At 41.1% G+C, this 13,007-nt stretch overlaps 1 protein-coding gene across 1 annotated transcript in view; it reads left to right on the top strand.

Moving 5' to 3' along the window:
• ALG13 (ALG13 UDP-N-acetylglucosaminyltransferase subunit) overlaps positions 1–13,007 on the top strand; it is a 30,563-nt gene that overhangs the window by 13,645 nt on the left and 3,911 nt on the right. Inside the window, exons 14-24 of the mRNA XM_040614712.1 lie at positions 548–648; positions 1,403–1,530; positions 2,238–2,475; positions 2,640–2,744; positions 2,957–3,113; positions 5,126–5,258; positions 5,716–5,751; positions 5,894–5,949; positions 6,574–6,636; positions 6,986–7,157; positions 8,405–8,527. Coding sequence (XP_040470646.1) covers positions 548–648; positions 1,403–1,530; positions 2,238–2,475; positions 2,640–2,744; positions 2,957–3,113; positions 5,126–5,258; positions 5,716–5,751; positions 5,894–5,949; positions 6,574–6,636; positions 6,986–7,157; positions 8,405–8,527 — 1,312 coding nt within the window. The remainder of the gene's footprint in view (positions 1–547; positions 649–1,402; positions 1,531–2,237; positions 2,476–2,639; positions 2,745–2,956; positions 3,114–5,125; positions 5,259–5,715; positions 5,752–5,893; positions 5,950–6,573; positions 6,637–6,985; positions 7,158–8,404; positions 8,528–13,007) is intronic.

Genomic DNA, 13,007 nt, shown 5'->3' with positions numbered 1-13,007 from the left:
AGTAACGTAGCAAATATTTTTATAAAATAGAAAGGTAAGAGCTAAAAAGGGAGGAATAACATGATCTGGTCAGGATGCTGAAAGGAAGGGCAGCTTTGTTTGTATTCCAATGTTGTATGTAGTGAGGGCTTTTTTTTTATTGCTGTTTGAGGTAGTGCTGATGATTCACTCTGACTTATTTCTGGCTGAGCAGAGCTTTACTTCCCAATTTCCTGTTTTATCTTCTGTTCTCCTCAAGTTTTTAAATAGCAGTCTTCCTTGGTACTTACCTGCTTGGCACAGTATATAAAAATAAGTTAGAAAGCAGGTATCTTCTTAGCTCTCAGTCACTCACAAGAATTACTTCCCCCACCCCCCCTGGCCCTTCTTCCCTGAAGTTAGTACAGTGCTTTTTATTTTGCTTGTTATTTTGAAGACTTATTTGAGATTCCGGGGCCAACTTGGTGCCATAGGAGCAGCCTTTGTTGTTAGTGGTTTGTAGACAGTATTTTGAATGCGCTGGTGATACACTTTGTCTCTTTTAGAGCTTCCCTTGCTCTCTCTCCAGGTACGTCTGGAGCCAGGAGGTAAGTACTACAATGCTCACATCCAGGAAGTTGGACAGGATGGCAACACATTGACTGTATTCGTTGAGGAGCTGGCAGAAAAGTAAGCAGTTTGGTGATGACTTCATGTTTGAACTTTCTGTTTGAGTTTGTATATTCACAGATGCTTAAAATAGGATTAAGATACTTCGGAAAGAAAAAAGAACCTAGGCTTTTAAAGTGAGGCTTTGCTTCCTACTTGGTTGTCGCTCTTCAAATAGAATGTTGCAGGAGATTTTTTTCTCTTGGATTTCTGATGACCAAACCCATTATTGTAATGCTTTCTGTGAAATCTTGCTGCTCTTTCTTCTCTGGAATGTGAAAGTTATCTTTGCAGTTTGAGCTTAGTTCATGAATAGCACATTACCCTTTGCTGTTGGTTTCTCTATAGAGTTTTTATGTTGTACCCAAACAACTAAGTAATTGGTAGTTCTGGTGAGTCTAATTACTTTCTCCACCTTGCTGTTCAAAGCATTTGCTCTCCTCCAAACCTAGAATTCAACTTGGTGACATACTGCAGAAATTCTATGTTGTTAAAATGCTTTCAGGTGTACTGCTGAAGGCATACAAATGCAGGGAAGAATGAACCAGGAAGTCAATAGTGTTGAGACTAAATCTAGCTTTATTAATAAACAACTAACAGTAATGTGTGCTTGGTGTCAGAGAAAAAAATATTTTTTTTATTTCCACAAGCTCCCTACACTCTTAAGTTTGTGGGGTTTTCTATTTTCTTTTTAGTGTTGCTTCAGCTTATGTTGTTGTGCGGTTATGTTTAGTGTATCCTTGTGGCACTGCTAACATCAGTGTTCTTCATGTAGGCATACAATCCCTTTCACAAACTTAAAACCAGTGACACAGGTGGCGCCCGTCTTTGCTTGGAATATGGTTCCCAGCCGAAAAGGAGGAACCTATCAGAAAATAACAGGTGGATACTTCTCAGGAATAGGTTTGTACAAGGTTTCCACAAACATTCCTTCCTTTGGAGCTGGGGGTAGTGGGGGGGACACTCATGACAGTTTTAACAGTAGCAGTCTGGATATTGGAAGTGACTTAATTCAGCCTGTGATATAAAACTTGGTCGCTGCAGGGATTTGATGTCAAGTGATTCTTCAGAGGGATGAATTTGCCCTTGCAAAAGAGCAAATCCATTGAAAATACATTGCAAATCTGGTATTGCTCAAAATTGTCAAAAAGAAAGTTGGCACCCAAGAACCATGCATAGAGACTGGGTCTGTGAACCAAAAACTTTGTATGATTTGGCCTTGGCAGAGATGCATGGACAGGTTAGGGCTTCCCCAGCCAATTAAATATGGATTGTATTTGTTTAATTTAGGGAATATTTTTAAAATAAATAAATGCAGCCTTCATAAATAGTTTTTAACACAGAGTACTGGTTTGATCAGCTGAAGTTGGGAAGGTGTTCCCATGTGAGATGCTTGTATTCTGCTTGTAATTTAGAATGCCCACTTGGGCCTTCAAAATAAGGGTCTGAAATTTACATACTTAAAATGTACTTGTCCTGGGATAGGTCATTGCCTCATTCTTTTCTGTGTGTCCAAATACTGACTCTTCTCAAATGGTAAGGAGAACGTAGCTCTGGAGTCAGCTTTTAAGGTGTAAATCTATCTTTTCTGTCCTCAACTGAAACTACAGAAATGGATATGAAAACACGGAAGAGAATGCTTAAGAAAGTTCGTGGAAAGGAAGTCTTTATGACTGTGACTTATAGTAGGGGTCAGCCAGTTCTTCCACCCCGGCTCCAGCACCATGTTTCTTCGGGGCGCTCTCCTCCAGTTCACTGCTCACAGGGTGGTGGAAACATGGTGCCTTACGAACCCTACCATCCTCAGAATCCTCCTCAAAGACGTAACCATGGATTTGGGATGCCAAGGTACGAAGCCTTGAAAACCTGTCTTGAGATCACTGCTTGTTTTCTGTTCATTCTTGCTGCAGACTAGTCAGGAGAGACTTTGTGCTATTGAGTAGGTAAAACTACTGTGAGTTCCATCTGAGAGGCACTTCCTGGTAATTGCACCTTTTGCCCTTTAAACTTAGGGGATCTGCCCGATTTATAAACAGGCACAACATGGTTGGCCCTCAAATAGCATTCTACCCCAGTCCAGGAAAGAGATGCTATGAGAATTTCTCCTGCAGGTCCTGGTAAGTGAATACAAACCTCTTTACGAAACCTTGCTCTAAACGAGTTGGGGAGGATGGTGGTGTGCGGAGGGCTGAGTCGGCTGTCAGTGGCACAGCATGAAGCAGCAGATTTATTGGGCCTCTCCAAAAAGAACTGAGTTCAAACTGAGCAATGAAAGCAAGGTGGGACTGCAGCTGGTGGTGATTCTTGACCTCCTCTTGTGTTTCTAAAGCTCCTACAGCCGTAGCCGCCGCCAGCTGCAGTGTGTGAATAAGGAGTGTCAGTATGGGTTTGTCCCAGGGAATGGAGAGGAGCCTCGGGGACCCGAAGAAACGATAACTTTCTATGAAATTGAACGAGAGGACAGCGCTGCTTTTCCTGCTTTACCAGTAAGTTATGAAAATGTGGTGTGTGAAAATCTCGGGGGGTGGGTGATGTGGGGGGAAAGCTGTACAAATGCGCAGCACTTCTTAACCTAAATACAGAGCAGCTTGTTGCTTTCTAGCAGTGAATGTGTTTTTGAGAAGGGAAGGCTCAAATGAGTCTAGGTCCAGTAAAACCTGCTTAAAACTTCAGTTTTTCTAAATGTTCCACTTTTTTTGTCCCTCCTCTCACCACAGCACTTGGTTTTGCTTTAGTATATTTTCATGAAAGTAGGGTAACATTTCTCCTTTCTGTTGCAGTTTGAAAACAAAAAATATCCTTTCCTACTGTGGATGTTTGTCTAGCGCTAAATACTGTGGGAGAAAGCTTTTCACTTGTTTGCCACACTGTAATTTATCATTTATTTAACTAGATTCAGAAACTATTGTATAGTGATAGCCTAGATTGTTGCTATGAATTTATACTTGTGATGTTTTGGGCTAGCATGTTGTTCCTGAAACAGTTTCTTCTGCTACAGAAACAGGAGAAAATTCCAAATGTAGACTTCTCTTAAAACAGTTTTTGTGTTGGGTTGTAGTTAGTGGCGCAGTGTGTTCTTAATAAAATAAAAAAGTAATAAGTAATAAATATTTTCCTTTTATTTGTAGTCTAAGCCTAGTACAAAGCTGGGAATACTACAAAAAAATCAATCGATACCTAGGTTTCTCAATGGGAAAGCAGATCTTTATTTTTTTTAAAGAAAACCCTCATAGGTCTGAATTTCTTTTTACTGTGTTGAGGCAGTTAACTTAAATGTTATATTTAAATGAGAGAGGGAACCTGCTCAGGGCTGTTTCAGCAGCCGCCATTTTTTAATTTGTCCTTTTGCTAGCTCTGTAATCTTTGCTCTGATTTTCCTCTCAAGAGTGTAAAGAAGTAAGGACAGATTGTCCTGCAATTTTTTTTCCTGAGATGAAACCAATGTAGTTTACTAGCTTTTCCTCCTCCCCATTGCTAAGCTATACACCTGCAGCTCCTAATGAGTATTTTTTCATTTTCATTCAGTGACTTTGTTATTGTCAATGCCAAAGCCTTTTCTCTGTCTGTTCCTTGTCTTGTTTAGTAAAGGAATATAACATTTCCTGGGGAAAGATGCATCTCGCAGAAAACTCTGCCATCCTACTAGAGGCCTGGTGGGAGAATCTTCTGACCACCTCTGCTTCAACCTTGGAAATCTTACAAGCCTCTCTGAGCACTTTATCGATCTCATACTCACCATGTCTTCTGAGGAGAATTTTGAGTCTCACCTTAGCCATCACTAAAGAGTGAATCAACTTCTTTTACTCAAGCATCTCAATCCTATAGTCCTGCTTCAGAGAACTCTATATTTTAAATTGTGGTGCAGCCAAGGACTGACTTCAATGCAAAGACAAAGGGCATGTGAAGTGTTAAGAGTCCTATGGGAAACCTTGATGGGTGCTGCTTTCCAAAAGAGTCAGGCTTGCATGTGTGGGTGAAGTTAGTGCAGGCAGTGGTGTCTATGCCAGCAGCTGCCCATGGGTTTCACTAGTTGTGACTAAAGATAACAGGTTTTTTTCATGATAATTAAAGTATTTGGGTGAACTGATTGGCTGGTGATGCAGTGGGAGTGCTCCAGGATGAGGAACACAGGAGTATTTTGGGGATAGCAGTCTTAGCTGTTGTCTGGGGTCTGCTCCTTCCTTTAAAGCTTTGTTTGAGCTTGAGATAAAGCTGGCTAAGTTTTGGGAGGGAGCAGCTTGACTGTATGGCATAGTACAGTAGCAGGTCTTCAAAAATTACTTTAAGCATGCTAGGCAGAGCAAAAGGTGAAGAAGTGTGTCTACAACTGTGTTGCCACAGTCGAGGCACATAGGAATGGACACACGTGGTAATTCTATTAAGTTTTGGTTGCAGCAAGATTGGTCTGCCAGCCTGTTTCTACTGTGCGTGTGTGTATGTAGAGCATGGAAAGAGTTTAAACTATTTCTAAATATACACTTTTGACTTTGCTTTTTAGAGCGAAGGTAGCCCTGCTCCTGTTGTTCATGGTCGACCAGGATTTTGGTTAGCAGGAAGAGGCCCAAGCTCTGCTCCACCTAACAAGCAGACCCTGAATTCCTCAGAGGAGGAAGAGGAAACAACCGAAAATGGTGAGTTCTTAAAGGATTAGTGGGTGAAAAGAAAAGACAAGTTTAGAAGATCCTCCATATGCTTTTGATTGTCAGAGTAGGTTCCTTACATCTCCTTAATACCTGTTTATTGCAAGTTTGAATATGTGTGTAAGCACATTGTTTTTCTTCGTTGTCTGATAGAATTGTGTTACTTCTGTTTAACTTGCTACGCCATCACCCTTGTGATTGTGTAGATCTGTAAAAAACCAAGTTGCTCCTTAAAAAAATGCATGCTGTAAATTTGGAAATGGCAACATTGATACTTGGTGGAATAATAAAATGAGAGAAACACTCAAGATACAGTACCTCTTCTGCACAAAACAAGATGAAAAGCAGCACATTAATGCATGCACTGAAATGTAGTGGTGGTAACTTCAGCTTTAGGCTTGTTTGTTTGGTTTTTTTCTGAATCAGTTTCCTGGTCTCTCCCTTGTAGGGAAATTTCATGAGGAATATATCTATGCACCTCCAGGTAAGTAAAACTTTAGTCTTTACTGCGAGAACACTCAGTGAATGTAATGCACTCATTATGACCTTTTTATAAGTTTCTGAAGGATTAGAATTCTACTTGTTTGGTTGGGGTTTTTTTTATTAATTTTGCCTGTACTCTCCAGATCCTGACTGTGAAACTGCAGCAGTATTTAGTTCAGCAGAATCTACAGCAAACTTGGTAAGCTTTAGTTGCTGTCTGTTCAGATTAGGAACCCTTGAAGTGTGTGGCATTCTTCATAGAAACTGTCCTTGGATGCATGCTTAACATAGGAGGTCAGAGACTTCTTTTGGAAGAAAGGAATTATAGTTTCATTTATATATTCATCCCCCCTTTCCCTCCCTGAATGGTAAGGGTTTTATCTGAGTCTGCAAGTACAGTCTGAATTGTACTAGCTATATTAATGATTTTCCAGCTTCCTCCCTGCAAAGGGAAAGTGTGTATGAGTGCTGTTTACTACTTTTGCTGCTCCATACAGCACTTGTTTTTACCCTTCAAGTCCTATTCCAGTTAGTCTTATTCCTCCACTGTGGGATTAGAGAGGTTTCACCTCTGATAGAACTGACTTTGGAGTATTGTCTTTTTGTAATCTGAAACTAAATCTTTAGTTACCTAGTGGTCTGCAGTGGGTATGAAAGCCAGTCCTGTGCATGTTGGAATAAAACTGCTTTTACTTGAGTTACAAACAGTCCTCTGTGTGTGTGTGTGTAGTTAATCAATAAAAAAAACTAGGGGTGTGGCATGTGTGCCTTGTGACTACTTTGCCTTTTAAATGGTTCATGTTTTGCTTTTGAATCCCTTCAGGATGAAGGGACTGTTTCCGCGTCGCCTCAGAATGGAGTGGCTTCCTACAGCTATCACCAGAAGGTAGTATCTAGTACTTTGTGGTAAACCCACGGGGGAATGGCTGCTCTGCCTGCTTAGTGTCAGTTTGTGGGGTCTCTCTACCTGCCCCTTACACCATCTTGTAGCAAAGAATACGATTCCCTATAAATCTAAGCAAAGCAGAAGGGTGAGAAGATGCCTTGCAGATGTCCACAACTCTAAACTGGTATTTTCAAGCCAATTTTTAGAGAATGTGGCTAGTTAGCTGCTGTTACAGCTAGGACTTCCAAAATGCATTTGTGGCATGAGATTTGTTGAACTATGTGGTATTTCCATAGGTGTTGTCCAAACCAATTTTGGAGGCAGTCTGACTACTGTGACTCTCTTCCAGGTGATGGTGAACTCTGCAGCAATCTCAACCTCCACAGGTGTTTATACTGCTCCAGCTACAGGCTTCTCCTCCAGTTCTGCTGCCTCCACTCCAGCCAGTGCCACAACAGCAATTCCCCCACAAACAGCAGTTCAGCCAGTCACAGTATCTCCCCTTTCTGCAGGGAGGCCAGGTAGAGTGCGCACACTGCAGCTGTGGACTTGGGTGTCTTCTGGTTTTGGTTACATCTTCACTCCCCATTTTTTTTCCTACATCTCAAAGACAAATATTAAAAGTCTTTTTTAAAAAAAACAAAACACGTCACTTGCTTTGGCTTAAAATGACTTAGTTGTAACTTCAGTGCTGACTTCTTGCTTTCATGTTTTGAAGGGGACAGCTGCCCCTGAATTTGCATGGCAATCAGAGTTCTGTGCTTTGTGTTCTCTCCTTGTCGTTTTTAGCCATCAACGCCAAGTATTCTGCTAAAAAGTTCTTTTCAGAAGGCAGAAGCTCCCTTCACCCTCTATTTCCTACAGTTAAAAATTTCCTCTTGAGTTGAGATACTGGTCCTGAGACTTTACTGTTCCCTCCAAAAGACTAACTGGCTGCAATGGTTCAGGAGCCACACAAATGTCTGATTCATTTTTGTGGCCCTTAGGTTCTGTGCTTAGTTATTTCTGTGCAAGGAGATCAAAATTGTGATTTGTCAAGTGGTACACTTACCTGTATCTACTTTGTTCTTGTGAAATGTTAAGAAAAAATTTTTTCCCTTATTATAGAGAGGACTTTTCAAGTTTTCTGTAATACTTCATTTAGCATCCAAAAAACTATCGCCCGTCAATTCTGCTCAATTGAGTCTCCCTTTTCGTTATTTTTTTCCTTGTTTTGTTTCTTCCCGTTCTGCATGAGAGTTTAGTCAGCAGAGTTCTCTAGCTGTCTACTCGCTGATGCCATTACAAATAACCTGCTGGTGTGTTAGAGTTGTGGGCCACCTAATGAATATTTAACAGTAGTCTGTCCAAATTATTTTTATCCTTGAATATCTTGAACCTTCCCCTATGTTTGTGGGTTTATTGTCACACTTCTGGTTACCTGAAGTGATTAGTCTGTTCCCTGTTGTTCTAGGACAGACAGTTATGTAAGGAAAGTCTGGCCTGCCTTCTAGTATGAAGAAGCGATTGAAAAAGACATCTATCTGAACTGGGTTATGAAGCTTGCAGATAGACATATGGTTAAGGCTTGTGCAATTAGAACCTTCCCATCTGGTTTTAAGATTTCTTCTGGACATCTTTTAAAGTGATTACTAAAGAGAACTTTGTTAAAGCTTGAATTTAGGGGCAGTAAGATAATAAGTGCATGCTTAATTGTGTAATTCAGCATCTTGCTCATTTGACATGCCATTGCAAATTTGACTTGACTTCAGTTTCCTTCTGATTGTAGCAGTTTCTTCGGTGCCGTTCCCAGTTTATTCAGCTCCTCTTCCTCCAGTTAGTGAGGTGGGAGAAGCTGGTGCCATTCTTCCACCTTATTCTTGTGATCCCAGTGGCAGTGATCTGCCTCGAGGTAATGATGGTATTTTGTGCTTTTACCACTGCTGTTGCTCTTCGGCACACTTCTGATTTGTGTTCTCCATGGAAACTTAACAGAATACCTATAGTGAGAAAAAAGGGCTCTTTGCAGCTTGCAGGGAGTGAGAAATAATATGGATGCTTACACTAAAAATGTTTTTAATTCCCAGTTCTGAATAGCAAGTTCGTATCTGACTCAAAAATGGGATTACTGCAGCTTTAGACAGTGTCCCAAAGAAATGAATACCAAGGCAGAGGGTGCTTGGTCTATGTCATACTTGTTCTTGGTGGAGTAATCATTTTTCCAGTAGCTGATTGAAATACACGCAAATCTTTGTATTCATAAAATGGTGCTGTTGCACAGTTCAGCGGTACATTGTGTGGCTTTCCTGTATGGCTCCAAGATGTCATTCTGTGGTATCACAAACCGGGGATAAAATGTAGGGCCATCTTCTGCAGGGGCATAGCATTTTCATATACTGTCATTAATTTTAACAGTGTTTAAGGTATGTTTCAGCTATTAAGCGACAAACATAGAACCCACTAGCAAAGAGTTCAGAAATGGCTTTCAGTTTTATCAGTTTAACATGGACTTCATTTTGAAAGTGGTAGTCTTCAGTCACCTTGCTCTTAGGATTTAAAAGTATGGGCATACCATGCAAGGTTGCATCAGACAGCCAAGCTTGCTAAGCAGTACAACAGGCATATACATATTTGATTATTTTTTTTGTTATTAATTTATCCCCTCATTCTGTCATGTTTATGGTTCACAAAGCATAAACTGAGTTTGTAATTCAGAGATTTGTTTAATAACCCAAAGATCAAACTGTCTGCTGTCCTTTTCATGAAGTGCCTCTTATCTACAGGAGTAACAGTACTGCTTGCTGTTACGCTACATAATTTGTTTTTCACTAGGTGGGGAATGCTGTGAGGCCCAAGCGTGCCACCATTGCATCACTGCACACATCCTAAGAGGCAGATAAAACTGTTCTGTGGTGCACTGTTTTGCCTTAGCTGATAAGGGTGGCTGGTTGTGCGTAGTTTTGGGCAGTTGTAGAAAATGCTCCACTCTGCACATCCCCTTGCTCAGTCTTTTGGCAGCATATTGGTTCAAACTGCACTAAGGGTTAAGAACTTAGAAGGGCTGAAAAAGAAAACTTAGTTATTCAGCCTCCTTGTCCTCATGATAGCAAGATGCAGCTTGTCCCTATGTGTAGCACTCAGACTGGAGGAGAAGTCCTCTGGGTAGGAGTTGGAGTTCATTTGTGGTTACCTGTGTTGCCACTGCATCATGTACAACAACTTCAGCTATTGTTGTGTTCTCTGGCAGGGAGCATGGGGGGAAGCTGTTTTTGGCAGTAGTGAGGCCAAGCTAGAGGTAAAGCTGTAGCCTACTTTGAAGAACAGCAGTGCAAAACTGGCAGGCTGTTTACGTTTTTATTGTTCAAGTAGTGGGTCTGTCTCCGCACACTGGTTTTAAGTACACAGCCTTTTTAAATATACTCCCATACACTGGATATATTGCAAGTCTGTGCATTGTAGCTGGCTTACTGTAATAGCTGTGTGTAGACACAGCAAATGACATGATTTTGTCAGACTTACAGCCTTTAGTTCAAGTTTCTGAATCTCCCATGTTCCCTGTTGGCGTAGAGTAGAGCTTTTTATTTTGGGGTGAGTGAGGGGAAGATCCAACTGCATATATGTAGAGTCTGTGAAATCCCAGGTGTTCCCTTTTGTGCTGTTTGAAAAGTGGTTTCACAATAACTGATTTGATCTCCTCCCCGCCTTGCCCCCCCCCCCCCCCCGAAAATCCCGTCCTTGTATACTTTATTTCAGGTATATGGCAGTAGGAGCTTCTATTGCATCAGAATGTAAAGCTTTTGGCTTTTATTCTAATAAATTATTTAAAATATTTTAGTAGTGCAAATTGTTTTCATGCTTGATTCAATCTGTTGCCATCTAAAGTAGCTCTGTGGTCCCTGTGTGGGAGAGTTCTCAGTGTGCTAGTCCTGGAGGTCTAATTTTTGGTAAGATAAACAGCAACTTTTGGTATCTACAGTTCAGCTAGCTACATCTGGAGGTGCAGAACAGCTTTGGGCTGAAATGGTATGGATTCTTTCAGTTGAATTTACCATGTAACATGCTTGTCCTATCAGAAGTTGATCTGGAAAAAGGCAGTTTCCAAAACCCTATGGCATGGCTGCTCAAAGCTCTGTTGCTTTCACAGATGCTGCTAATGTGCTCTGCAGTAACTGTGCTCTCTTGCAAATGCTCTTGCTTCCTGGTTTTGTTTATCTTAAATATTCTGTTTTCCACTTTCCTGCTGCAGTATTATCACTTTAGATGATACTATACACACATCAGAGTTAATGGTTTTCAGCTTTAGTTGAATGCCCTTAACTGAGGCTTTCAGCACTTGGGAGAATTGGGTGTTAAGTGTACTGACAAGAATCTGGAGTGGATATGGATTAATAACCTCTTCAGACCCTGCATGTAGCTCTTCAGCTGAGTCGCTCCACATAATATTGGCCATGTCCTTCTTGGCATAGACTCCAGAAATTTTTTTTAAGGATTTAATGTTGGTAGTTAATAAGGAATTGCATGTACCGTTTGTATTGTCACACTGCTGTAGTATAATCTAAATGGCCTTTAAGTTAAGAAATCCAGAAGCTTTGGAGTAGTGCAGGGTAAAGTATGAGGTATACTTGACCTAGAGTTCTGTGCACTTGGCTCAAGATACTTGCAGGCCTGGTATAGATTGGGAGCGTGGCTTGTCAACAGCATGAAGGAGGAGAACCTGCTACGTGCCTTAGTGTTACTTGGTACATTTGTATCTGTTGCAGTTTTCAGAGTCTCTTGGATCTTTCTTTGACGGAGCTTGGGACTTGTGAAGTGTTTATTCTACCCTTGCCTGCTCCCTTGCATTTGAAGGAGCTGTTGAAAAAAGACCACTTGATATTGCTGTGTTCCGGAGCCTGCAGTAGTGGTCAGGATTGACCAGAGCTTCCCATCAGCACAGTAAAAAATTTATCATTATTTTTGTTCTGATGCATTGTGAGATGAGATTTTTATCAGTAGTTCACGTGGTCTTTATGTTTTCATGTCAGGGTAGTTTACTATTTTTTGGCTTAGCTATTGCTTCATAAGGTAGTCATGTTTTACTGAAGATTGAGCTGACTTCTAGACATCTTAGAGGAATATAAACAAAAACTGTCTCCTACTGTACTGGCTTCTGTTCCAGCATTCCACAGATGTCAGTATTTCCAGTATCAGTTCGTCACTTCAGCCTCCCAGCTCTTCCTTTGTACTGTTATCGCTGCTATGAAGCAGCTGTTTCATTCAGCTCTTACACTTGTTTTGCATAGACTTGCATAAACAATTGAAGAGCAAAATCTGATTTAAAAAAAAAATTGTTCCAAATGTAGATGCGGTTTCAGCTAGATACTAAAAAGTTGGCATTTATGTGAGCCTTTGGGTTATTTTTAATATTTCTACTGACTGTGGTCAATGTCACAGCCAAATCACCCAGCACTTTGAGGAGCAAGCTTACAGCTGTTAGATGTAAGGAAAGATCTGTGTGTGCTTCCTAAAATAGCTGCGTGGATTTTTGCCCTGATCAAATATGCTGAACAGTAAGAGTGTTGAGAATTGGCAACAGCAGCAGAGGAACGAATCCTTGTGTATTTCAAGACTGGGGGTTGCACTTTTGATGCTGTGCCTGTCTGTAGCAAAACATGATACGAGACACTGAAAAAGAGCAGGGCTGGGAAAGTGTGTGTGTAGGGGGGTGGACAGGGAAGCAATGTGGAGCCAAGGCCCTGGTCTGTATGGTGTGTGTGGTAACTCTGGAGGCATTGCTAAGTTGAAGTCCTTAGTGGCTTGCTCCTTTTGTGTCATTTCCCAGCTTTCCCTGTCAGCTCCAGCAGCACTAAAGCAAAGCCTGTGTGCATGCGCACACATGCAAACCCACTGCTGTTGTGGAACAGGTGACTTGCTCTTCCCGAGCCTTCAAAACAAATCTGTATTGGAATCTGAGCAGCAATCATCAATTTTTCTCATGCACAGTTCCAGAACTGCATTATAGGCTTAAAACATGCATTGTCTCTGTTTTTACCTTTCAACAATCAACTTTAAAGGTTTAAAACTGCTTTGCTGTTTTTGGACATTTGGAAACACGTTTCTAAGTTCAAAACACTGTTGTTCTTGGAGAGAGCTTTCAAAGTTCTTCCACACATCTGGGATTGCTTCTCAGCATATCATGTATTTGCCTGGGGGCAAATTATTTGGTACGTGGAAGACAGAAGTAAAAGACTACTTGCAAGAAAGCAAGGAACTGACTACCCTTGTGAGGAAGGAGAAGGAAGGAACATATTCCTTGTATACTTCCCCCTACCCCTGTTTTCTCACTTGATACAACAATTTGGGGGGACTCCCAACACTAGGTCAGAAGGTCTTAGGATTGCTGTGTGTGTTCT

Source organism: Falco naumanni, chromosome 14, assembly GCF_017639655.2.
Source record: "Falco naumanni isolate bFalNau1 chromosome 14, bFalNau1.pat, whole genome shotgun sequence".
In the NCBI taxonomy this organism is placed as follows: Eukaryota; Metazoa; Chordata; class Aves; order Falconiformes; family Falconidae; genus Falco; species Falco naumanni.
This window is presented reverse-complemented; position numbering and strand designations above follow the sequence as displayed.